We start from the raw sequence: 12,369 nt of genomic DNA, 5'->3' as shown, positions 1-12,369 counted from the left end.
GATCTTTCTTTTCTTGGTTTATAATTGGCATTTAAAGGGCGACTTTCTTTTCTTGTCCCTCTCAATGATGCATAATACTACAAGAAACAAGTGATAAACGTTCTACAAAGTTTAGTGATAATTGTATTAAGGATGTCCTTTATCATTGTTTTCCATGTGGCATAAATGTTGTCCCAAGGAGATACAACGAAGATAATATTCTAAAACACTTGTGATAGCATGAAGTATGTAAAATATGCACCTCTCAAATATATGCCACTATTGATAATGTCCAATGGGATTACATCTTGGAAACTATGCAAAAAATAGGTCTGGACATAAGTTGTGAGTCTGTGACATTAAAGCTATTGTATATCCTTTGTCAAGGAACCTGACCTTTCTGTATTTTGGATGCCAAATTAACAAATCGTTGGTGTCTTGGGGATTCAATTGAGCATGAATGTCTATTTTGTTCCTTCTTGTACAAGGTAATTGTCTCTCACACTTTATTGTTTCATATGGGTTCATTAATGGAGCATTTCAAAATTATCATTGAGAAATAGTTTCTTAGGTAAAACATATGTTGTTAACTCCTCTTTTGTACCATTTGCAACGTGGGGTTGGTACACTAGAACTTCACCCCCTCGATATGGATCAACTTTAGTAGATCTAAGTGATACGCCATGGCATTCCCTCCACCATTGGTTGATCAAAAAATCGTTCTACTTAAATCAAATTGTTTGTTAAATTGGATATTTGTGCAACACGGAATATTTAAACCCAACATTACTCGTAATATACGCTCGCAGCTACTGCTTAGAGACTTTCTTACTATTGATTATGTGGTCATAAAGTTCATTATCATTTCAGTAATTGTTAAAGGTGTTTTGGGAGAAGGATCCAGAGTGAGCGGGTCGGAAAGAGAGGCTTATAAAAGAGGTATCAGACTCTTATGACATTGGGTTTGGTGTCGTTGGGAGAATTTACAATCTCATGGAGCGGAAAGCCTTACTTTTTTTTTTCGGCATTGTGATTTAGCACACGTTTTATGTTGATTTTATATAGTCTCGAAGGGATATCTAGGGAAACATTTTCACATTGTGAGCACTGAGTAGGGCACATAACGTGTTGATTTTATGACCCTATTTTTTTCTTTTTCATGTGGATCAACCTTTTTCACATTTGTGATTTAGCCACATAACGTGCTACTATTAGAATAAAAGATTTAAAACTATACAATTTGATTTGGTTAGCATCTCTAATTCTTTTATATATGTATAATGTATATATACATATGACTTTTTTGCATGGCCTACCTGCAAATGAGACAAACAAAATTAAGTAATTGAAGAAAACCTAATTGAATCAGAAGCAGAAGACAAAGACGCAGACGAAAACGCAGACGCAGACTCAGACTCAGACGCCATAGCTTGAATCAAAAGAAAGACGACGCATAACAACAAGAGATCTGTTGAAGACGAAGGAGAAGCAGAATCAGACCAAGAAAGAAGAAAGAAGAAAGAAGAAAGGAAGAAGACCTTTGGTTTTGATCCATCAGCTCGAAGACGTGCAGTGCACAGGATACATTTTTTTTTATATCGATTGGTTTGACCATGGGATTCTGCTTTCGATCTTCTTCCACCGATGGCCCCCTCCCTACTTCTGATCTCTTTGTCGATCCTTCCCTGCCTCCTCCTGATCTCCATGCTGCGATAAGGTAATAGTAAATACATGTTTCTTATGGCGCCCCCCTTCTCCTTTGTCTGCGTTCTGTCTTCCTTCCGCATAATTACTAAGAATATATTCAGTAAAGAATCCATTGTGTTCTGCTTTGTTAGATCATTCTATTCTTCCCTCTTGCTTTTTTCCATGACCTGAGAGAATGAGTAAAAGGATCATTTCATTTTGTTTTATTCTTCATTCTACTCTTCCTCCTTGCATTTCCCCTTTGTTTCCGTGCATGGCCTATAAAAATCTCAGTAAAAAGATCTGTTCTCGTTTCTCGTTCTTCCTTTCCCTTGCATTTTGGCATTTCTTTTGCACAGACTCTGTGTTAAAAACTATGTCATTGTTTTGTTTGAAACAGGAAAGTTTGCCGGAGTCTCATTTGCAAATGGTCTGATGTAAGTGATCAAGAATTGTGCATTTCACAAATTTCCGGAGGCATCACCAATCTTTGTAAGTGAAGCCATTTCGCGAATCTACCAAAATTGAAGTGGTCTCCTTTTATGTGATGCATATGATTTCCAATAATGGAATGTGTTGTAATGAATCAACTATTTGTATTGGGGTGGAATGTTCTATCCTCAAACTAAAACAATGTACTTCTATAATTAATCTAATCTTTGCAAGTGAATGCTGTTAAAAAGTCTACCAAAATGAAATCATCTCCTCCGGATAGGAAAAACAATTCTTTGCATGTGATTACTGTTGAATTAGAAAACCCAAAATGAGTGGCCCGCTTCAGATAGAGAAACTACTTTTATAATGGTATCAAAGCTTTCTTTGTAAGTGGAAGGATAGTATTCGTCATACCAATTGATGTAATATAATTATGAAAGTGGGATTTGATTATTTTCTATGTATTATACCTAATTTCGTCAGACCCTGCACTCTTAGAGTCTTCTTCTCATCAAGAGTCTGCACATTACAATACAGTGTGATAGTAACCATTTCTTTTGACCTATTGAAAAAGCTATGCAATGATTATCAGGCATTTAGTCTCAAAAACACTAATTTTCTACCACCTATTCATGCAGTGATCCTAACATAATATCTTATTCTAAGTGTTCTTCGTTGCTAAATAGTCCAAATTTGGGTCAGAAATAATACTTTTATGGGGTAGCCTATATAGACAATGACTTCACTGTGGTCAAGAAATCATGACCATTGAGAACTTTGTACTTTCTTAATATCTAGGCAGCTGGTCTTTTTGTTTTCAATTAAAGAATCAGAACACCAAGAAATTTGTACAGGCTGAATATTTAGGCAACGATATGTTTCTCTTGGACTTGATTAACCATAACCTCAAATATATAGACAATAATTTTGCTTTGAGTTTAGGAATCAAAAAGCTTTTGCTTATCTGCACTCTAAGACAACCTTTGCAGTGCTGAAGGTATCAGTGAAATCCGGTAAAGGTGAAGATGATTCCGTGACAGTGAGGATTTTCGGGCCCAACACTGATGCAATTATTGATAGAGAGCGGGAGTTTCAGGTCTGACTCTATTGCATTTGGAACATTTTTCACTGATATCGAACACCTCACTATTTCCCTATCTTCATATGTTATGATTGTGCCTTGTGATTTCTTTTATAACAACATTTCCCTGAACATTAAACAAAAAGTAAAAATAATTTAATCTAGCTATCGAATCCAATCATGATGGATGCAATCCTAATGCATTTGAAACATTTTTATTTTCTGAATTATGCCTTTGTCATGAGTTTTCAATGGTTCAATCATAGTTGCAAATGGCATGGCCACAAATCATGAAAGCCTTTGACATTGTCCCAAAGAGTGAGGTTTGGAAAAGAATGATAAAGAACAGAATGCCATGTCATTAGAGTATATAGCAGCTGTAGCATGATTGTATGAGCAAGTTATGTGCCAATTAAAAATGGGTAGTGGTTTCTCAAAGTACTTCTTAAGCAACATGGGGTCAATCAAGGTTGTCCACTCTCTCTCACATTTTTTGGTCTATGCATCGATAGTAAACAAGGCTACAAAAGGAGAAGGCGTAGATGGCCAAAACTCATGCAGTAGCTTATTTTTATATTCTTATATGTTGATGTTGTGTATTCTCATATACTTTGAATGATATGAAACATTTGATGTATTGGAAATATTCTGTCAAATCAACAAGCTAATTGTTAACATGGACACAACAAAAATGATGGCAACACAACCAAGACACTACTACACTTTCACATATGAGGGAGAATCAATACAATTGGTGCAAAGCTTCAAATTTTCTTGCTGGTAATGTCTCATTGACAAATAGGTGGAATGTATGTTATGAGTCTAGACTTCAAGCAGGTTGGAATAGTTATTATATGTTTAAGAATCAATACAACCATAGTGATACTCGAGGGTGGGAAGTGAGATTGATGTTATTCAATACTTTATTTAACCAAGTGTTGCTTTATGGAGTGGAAGTGTGGGGTCACACTATGTTTGATGTTCAAAAATTGATAAACAATGCAATCAAAGTAAGTGATGCTCAAGGATGGGAAGTGAGATTGATGTCACTTAATGCTTTGGTGGTTCAAGTGTTGCTTTATGGAGTGGAAATGTGGGTGGCACTATCTCTCTTAGTGTGTTGAATGAAGTAGAGGGAATCCAAAAGAATTTCTTCTGTAGACAATTGGGGTAAAATCCTCAATCCCTATGCTGTCATTCTATTAGTAACAGGTCCTTGACCTATAGAGGTACTAGCCATACAAAGAATATACAGGTATATCACAAAACACAAGAATATGCCTGATCACATATTGCCAAAACAAGCTTGGAACATAGGATGCAAGGTATGAAACTGATGAGAGCAAAATCCTCTCATTTGTTTGGGTGCTTGAATTATCAAATGGTTTATAAGATGTGGCGTTAAAAATCTATTGGAACTCTCAGTGATGTGATGAAGTATGTGATCATTGAGGATAGATTACTAGAGGCACTGCGGATCAAGTAGCATGATCCTAAATTGTCAAAATTGGAATATTACATTGCGAATGTCAACCCCCAAATTTGGCCCCAATACAAGATAAAAATGCCAACATATCCAACTACATCTCACTAACACGTTTTCAATCTCACTCACACAAGTTAGGCGTTGAGGTAAATCAAGATATGCAACCCCCAAATTTGGCCCCAATACAAGATAAAAATGCCAACATCTCCAACTACATCTCACTAACACTTTTTCAATCTCACTCACACATGTTAGGTGTTGAGGTAGCATCATGGCATCAAGTGGCATGATCTTAAATTGTCAAAATTGGAATATTACATTGTGAATGTCAACCCCCGAATTTGGCCCCAATACAAGATAAAAATGCCAACATATCCAACATCTCTCACTAACACTTTTTCAATCTCACTCACACAAGACGCAGATATGCAAGGCATGCAATGAAACCTAATGGAGTATGAATATCACATACTTCTCACATGCTCAGGATATAAGGTGATTTATGAGCAGTATGATGACTTGTTAGATGGGCATGATAAGTGAAGTTTTAGACTCAAGTTTCCACCAAGAAGGATGAGTGTAAATGTCTGCGCAGTATTATTATTTTCACCATAATTGTTAAATAAATGTGTATTCTATGTTTAGAATATGTTTTAGATTACTCTAAATAGAACGGCCATTGTATAATATTTTCATGTACTCGATGTATTTTAAGTATTTGACATATTTAACAAGTTTTTAACATTTCTAAAAAGCTGAAAGAAATTCAATTTTTTTTACCTTTAAATTTTAAGAAGTGTTTAACGTATTGTACATGTATTCAACATATTTAACATATTCTACACGTATTTAACATTTTATATATGTAGAATATGTATTCTAAGTATTTAAAAAAAGGTAGAATACTTTTAATAATATTTAGCATACGTATTGTGCGCATATTGTATGCTAATTATTCTACAACAATGATTTCACATAGAGAGTTTTTATTACAAAGTGGTGATCCCCCATCTTAGGAAGGATTCACATCCAAGATGGTATGTTTCTTTGGTCCCATAGGTCAAAATTGGCCACCTCATGGACAATAAACAATCTATTCTGTGGCTTCCACAAATATTGAATTGAGTGTATTTTCTTCATTCAATTTTTTGTATGTTAAATTTCAAAACAGTATATTATACCATCTTGGTAAACTGCTGGCCTATGAGCCATTGATAAGATTGGTGGGCTTGCATATGTAGTCATGGGTAAGCCTAGGAATGACTAGAACAAAAACTGAAACAGATTTTTTGGGAATTAAGATTTCATTCTAGTCTACATCTAGTTGAATGATTCCTTGGATGCTTGCACCTCCATTTTTTCTTCTCATTTAATGAATTTGTAAGTGGTCTACAGGGGAAATGGCATATCATGGAGTTTTGGCACTGAGAACCTCAATGACCATACACTCTCAAAAGTATCCAAATTATTTCATATGACGAGAATGACACAATATAATTATTCTATACTTGTCAAGATTTGAAACATATTGATTTCATGATTAATTTTTGTGAGCTATGAAAATTACTGTTTTAGCAGCCATTCGAAGGTGATGTGTCCCTCATAAGATGTTGAAGTTCAGGAAGAGAGGTGCTGAGAGTGTTCAGAGTCTTAAACCTTCTTTTGGGGTGAACCACGATTTAGCCCCTTTTTTCTTCATGTTGTTGCTGAGAAGCTTGTGACAATGTTGTGTGTTTCTTTGTTTGAATCCAAATTTGAGTCTATTTGTCTCAATCTCTCCTATAATGAATAGTATGATCGTACATGATTGAACTGACCATGTCAATTTTGTGGATGTGGTTTCGGGTCATGAAATTTTAGTGGGTTATGTAGATCCTTTGGAGGCGCACCTTGTCCAATACTATTAGGTCAGAGTCCAGCAGTTTGTATTTATTTATGTTCAGTGGAGCAATTAATACGCTTTAAAAGTAGTGACCGTGCTATTGAGATATTTACTGCCTGTAAAGTAAGTGTATCCAACCTAGATAATAGAAGTAATGACATATAGTTTAGGGTTTTGTGCTGCTTTTCGATTTTTTGCATCATCGTGGATGCATTAATGGGTAACTTACATAAACAATGTAGGCGATTTGTGCTCTATCAACTGCAGGATTTGGTGCAGAGCTACTCGGAGTGTTTGAAAATGGCTTGGTGCAGTCATTTATTAATGCACGGACCTTAACCCCATCAGGTAAAATAATTATTTGCCTAGATCTCATCCTAAGCTATAACCATGTAAATAACCTACTTCAGATTGTTTTTAGAAATGTGTACTCCAAGGTTGGCCGCATTGATTGCCAAGGAATTACGAAGGCTACACAAGATGGATGTTCCTGGCACCAAGGATGCCCAATTATGGTCAGACCTTTCCAAACTTCTTGATAAAGGTAGGTTGTGCAATGTTGGTAGACTTAATTGATTTATTTCTATTGATGATACTTTTTGTGCAGCATTGGGGCTATCATTTGATGATAAGACAAAGCAGAAGCTATATTCATCTATATCAATCGAGAAATTGAAAGAAGAAATAGAGGCTCTAAAGGTGTGTTTTTACATAGCTGAATTTGGACTCGATATTGTTCTCTGTTCAATTGCCAGAGGCTACTTCCCATTTAAAATTTGAAGTTCCATGATGTAAAGATAAACTTTGATGCAGGGTATTAGCAATTTGTTGAAGGCTCCAGTTATATTCTCACACAATGATCTGCTTTCGGGAAATGTGATGTATAATGACACTGAGGGTAGTTTTTTTAACTTTCCCTGTGGAGTGATTTTTTTGGTTACTTTTATTTTGTTATACTAATAAAATTATCAATTTATGTTCATGTGTTTTGTTTTTATTATTCAGAAAAAATTATTCTAATAGACTTCGAGTATAGCTCATATAGTTACCGTGGATACGACATTGGAAACCACTTCGCAGAATATGCCGGTTTTGAGTGTGACTACAGCTTGTAAGTCTATTCTTTGCATCATCGTAGTCAACCTATCTTCTGATTTTCATTAACGATTTCAACGTTTTTGACTTACAGATATCCTAATAAGAAAGCCCAATATCATTTCTTTCGGAATTACTTGAATCCACAGAATCCTAACCAGGTTGTTACTTAATATTGATGATTTAAAACTTTTGTATGCAGCATTCTTCTGAAGTACTGATTGATTAAATGTTTTAGCTATTGAATGATATCTTAGTCTCCCGTGTGTAATGTTAGCACATAATATATCTGATTGAAGAAACAAATGCACATCAGTGTTGTTTCATGTGTTTGCTTTTGTATACTAGAGTCTAACTGAAAGAATTACTAGTTTGTTCTGGTTTTTCCCATTTGTATAATGTTTCTTTGATGAAAACCTCCAATGTAGTAAAGCTGTACTACCAGTAATTTTATTTGGTTTCTCTAATCCGTAAGTTTGAACAGGTTACAGATGCTGAACTTGAAGAGCTTTATGTTGAGGCCAACTTTTACTCCCTATTAAGTCATCTCTTTTGGGCAGTTTGGGCTATCGTTCAGGTACAACAATGTTATGTCGTTTTTACTCATTACTTGTAAAAGGGATCAGAACTCGCAGCACACCTTTGTATTAAATGCTTTGCATTTTCTTGCAGGCTAAATATTCCCCCATTGACTTTGATTATTTGGGATATTTTTTTAAACGCTATAAGGAATATGAGAGGAGGAAAGATGGATTTGTATCCCTTGCTGTCAAGCATATTGGAAGATGAGGAAACTTTGTTTCTTCTTTCTAGTCTCTGTGCCATATGTATAATTATGACTTTGATGAACCGAACCATGTCCTCTTGTTGCTATTATTATGGAGTAAGAATAAGAATAGAAGCTAATTATTAATGTTTTTTACTATTTTTTTATGTGTACTTAATGAATTGAAATAATTGAGACTATTTAAAAATTTCTCCTCAAAATAGGAAGGAAAATTTATCCTATTCTGAGCCATGATATAACCTTGAGTTGGTGTTGGAAAAGGTGTATAGAGGAACCAAATTTATGTATGATATTTAGTATATCCCTGAAAGCATTTGTTTACCTGCATTCCATTATTGTGAAAGTAGCCGAATCCAGTATTGAAAAAAAACGAATTTCGATGCTGAATTCTCTAAATCACTGAATGCAATCACATAGTTACAATATTAGTCTGATGCATGCTATCATGTATACCACAGAACATGGAGTAGTGGTATAGAAGTTTCTTTGCTTCGTAAGTGGTGGTTGCTGAATTCCCACTTCAAGAAAGGAGAGTTAATTTGGAGATTGCTTCTTGAAAATGAAAAATGTGCATAAGCGATCTCCAAATGTTACTGAGAGCTCAGTTCAATATAACAAGCAATTTGACTAAGGGTCATGACAATACAACAGACCTTGAAAATGAGATGGGCTATCAAGAACATGTTAAAGAGCAACTCCTCACATCTACTAAATTTCTCATAGTCCTTACGAAAATTCTTAGAGCAAGAAAAAACATGAATTGAATGCAAACATGGAATGATCTTTGGAATGCACAAATTTGTGGGTGCATGGAAGACAAAGCCCCCAACATTATCAATAGTCAATCAAGGCTGAAGAGAGCTTGCTTATGATGATAAAAAACTAGCTCTCTTGGCAATTGTTAGATAGGAGTATCCGTATAGCACATCTCCTTTTTCTTGTTGATATGTGGGCACAAAATTGAAATGCAAGTGAAACTATGCCCGATGTGCTTGTTATCAATCTAGAAGTCAAGAATTTTGTGAGTATTTTATTTTAGGACCTCGTCATCATTATCGACAACGATTACTAGGGAGAAGTTAGAACCCTCCAAGAAATGGTGTCATAGTCAAAAGAACAAACTGGCCAAAAGCTCCTTCTCATGAACTTTACAATTGGTTTTTGCATTTATGAATTTTCGTGAATAAAATGTGACTAGATATAGTTGGCCTCATTCTCAACCTCCAACAAGATGCTTCCAATAACAAAATCAAATATATTAACTTCCATGAAGAATATCTTGACTAGATTGACATGGAGAAAAATAGGGACAATGTGAAAGCTCTCGTTAAACTTTGAAATGTGTCAACTACTTAGAATGTCCATAAAAAGAATTGATTCTTTCACCCACTTGTGCTTTTAAATGTGAATCCTCAATTAGGAATCAACAAATTCAAGTTGGCCTTTTGATAGGGTGGTGACATCTTGTTGACGAATAAGTGTGGATGTGGAAGATCATGGCCTTTGTCTTTCCTAGGTTTTCTTGTAGCTATCTTGCAATAATCTAGGGCATTGGGATAATGTCCAATATCCAACCACCAACAAAGTTTCAAGAGTTCGCATATGTCTTTAATAAGGTTAAGGCTAGCATGCTCCCCAACATTGATGGTAAAACGGCCATATAGGTATGCAACCTAGGAAAGAGCTACCACGGGCACAATGTATATTCTCTCACCATAGATTGACCCATGCGTGATATTCTTGAGATTCGACATCCGTAATATTCGTGGTATTCGAGAATAGAAAATGGCCCTAAGAATATTATAAAACCATTTGTTTACATATACATATACACACACACATACATACACATACATATATACACACATACACAAACATATATATACATATACACACACACACATACATACATATATACACACATACATAGATACATATACACACACATACATAGATACATATACACACACATACATATATGTGTACACAGACATACATCAATAATTAATTAACTCATTAATATAATAATTAATTTACTATTAACTAATTAATTCACTTAAACATTAATTGATTCACTAATACATTAATTAATTTACAAATACATATCTTAATTCATTAACACATTAATAATTAATTAATTAGGGCTTTGGCAAAACTTAGGGTTTCAGTGAAACTCTGAATTTGCAGCGGACAACAGGATGTAGGATTAGGTAGAGCATGAGAGGGAGTCGATGATGCAGGCTGAAAAGAAGAAATTTTGTCGAAATTAGGATTATGACAGAAATTAGGGTTTTTTGTTGAAACCCTAATTTCTGGCCGAGAACAGGATATAGAGGGAAGCGAGGGTGTAAGTAGCACGCACAGGGAGTAGGGTGAGGCGTCTTCGCTTCTTGTTGGCCACTATTCACTCGCTCGTAAATAAAACACAATTTTATTTATTATTTATTATTTAATTTCAAAAAAAAGAAGAAAACGAATATATTTACGTGTATTCGTATTCCTATTCGTATGGATTCGTGGGGCAGGCCCCACGAATGCGAATATTTCAATCTATGTCTCTCACCATAGAAGCTTCAAGTCCTCGGAGGGTACACCAATGAGAATTCGATGAATGGATTTAATAGGCATTCTAAGATTCCCTTTTGGCACACTTATCTTCTTCTTCTTTAAGAGGAAAGAAGATTCTCTTTGTTTGGTTCTTGCTTATGAAGGATTGAATAAGGTTACACAATTGATCGAGATTCTATTGGAGAGTTTCAATGGGGCTAACTGCTTCATGGAGTTAGATCCTTTAAGTTGCATATACTTGTTTGGATACATCTTTAGGATGAGTGGAAATTTTTCATTTTGCACTATGGACATTTCCAATACATAGTTATGTCATTTAGTCTTATAAATGTGCAAACAATTTTTCAACATATGATGAATGCTCTTTTGAAATATCTCCTCGAATACTCATGTTGAGAGATCAAGCTCAACTTAGTTTAGTTAGTTAGTCAACAATGTAACTTCGTAGTTACCTAGATAGAATCTAGTTAGAAGTGTTGACTATAACGCCTTAAATAGGACCTTGTACTTAGTGGGATATTCTAGATCCTCCACTCCTAAGTACATTTAATATAGGACTTACACATTAGTACCTATATTCTACTCAACCTGTGCACTTTTGCACATGAGATGTATATATACCTCATTATGGGTATTTTTAGATTTGATGATGTTTTATAATATACACTCTAGTTTACTCATCCCCCATCTTGTGTTATTCATAAGTCTCTCTCTCTCTCTCTCTCTCTCTCTCTCTCTTTCTCACTCTCTCTTCCTCTCACACACATACACACACATATCACATAATCTTCCGCTTAACTTAATCATATAATTAGGTAATAATTATTCCTTAATTAATTACCTAATCCTTAACATGGTATCAGAGCGTGTGGTTTAGCATATTCACTAAGCCCACCCAACTCTTCGTGATTGTGTGTTCGAAATGCCGACGACAAATTCCGGCCATCCGCTACCGTAGTGCCGCCATGTAGCACATCTATGAGAGGAAGGAAGAAGAGCCAAAAAGGAAGACACAACAACAAAATGAACACACAAATGGGTAGCTCGCTCCCTAGTGAAAAACTAGACCGGAGCAATTATTCATCTTGGGAGTACAAGATGACCCAATACCTTGTCGGCCAAGGGTATTGGAGTTACATCAATGGCGCACTCGAGAACAAGCTCGACAACACAAACACCAACTACCCAACGTGGGAGCAAGGAGTGAGTCGGGTAATGTATTGTTTGGCAACATGTGTCCACGACCATATGCTTAGCCACATTCGAGACACCAATACGTCTAAAGAGGCGTGGGAGAACATAAAGAAAGATTTTCGCCGCCAACACGACTGCGAGAAAGCTTCAACTTCCCCAAGAGTTGAATAACATTT

The 12,369-nt window shown here is 35.4% G+C and overlaps 1 protein-coding gene across 2 annotated transcripts; it reads left to right on the top strand.

The window, feature by feature from the left end:
• Positions 1-1,426: 1,426 nt before the first annotated feature.
• On the top strand, positions 1,427-8,761 carry EMB1187 (Protein kinase superfamily protein). 2 transcript variants are annotated; one of them, XM_087337342.1, is made up of 11 exons: positions 1,433-1,696; positions 2,066-2,157; positions 3,090-3,196; positions 6,792-6,897; positions 6,971-7,093; positions 7,157-7,248; positions 7,363-7,447; positions 7,555-7,660; positions 7,739-7,805; positions 8,129-8,221; positions 8,317-8,761. In XM_087337342.1, the coding sequence occupies exons 1-11, from the start codon at positions 1,593-1,595 to the stop codon at positions 8,431-8,433; spliced, it is 1,092 nt and encodes a 363-aa protein (XP_087193468.1). In that variant the 5' UTR covers positions 1,433-1,592; the 3' UTR covers positions 8,434-8,761. The 2 variants fall into 2 exon arrangements, with proteins under 2 accessions (XP_087193469.1, XP_087193468.1); XM_087337343.1 differs by lacking the exons at positions 7,157-7,248; positions 7,363-7,447 and having other exon boundaries at positions 1,427-1,696.
• The last annotated feature ends 3,608 nt before the right edge of the window (positions 8,762-12,369 follow it).

Source organism: Azolla caroliniana, unplaced genomic scaffold (assembly GCF_043228905.1).
Source record: "Azolla caroliniana isolate FFs.n. ecotype wild unplaced genomic scaffold, voAzoCaro1.0.p SCAF_30, whole genome shotgun sequence".
In the NCBI taxonomy this organism is placed as follows: Eukaryota; Viridiplantae; Streptophyta; class Polypodiopsida; order Salviniales; family Salviniaceae; genus Azolla; species Azolla caroliniana.
The sequence above is the reverse complement of the archived record's forward strand: the minus strand, read 5'-3'. Positions and strand labels throughout refer to the sequence as shown.

Bases quoted from the DNA above. Each gene is read 5' to 3' on its own strand.
- EMB1187 (XM_087337342.1), top strand. From the start codon at position 1,593: ATGGGATTCTGCTTTCGATCTTCTTCCACCGATGGCCCCCTCCCTACT. The intron at 2,158-3,089 runs GTAAGTGAAGCC...CAACCTTTGCAG, and splicing joins CGGAGGCATCACCAATCTTT to TGCTGAAGGTATCAGTGAAA. The intron at 6,898-6,970 runs GTAAAATAATTA...GATTGTTTTTAG, and splicing joins ACGGACCTTAACCCCATCAG to AAATGTGTACTCCAAGGTTG.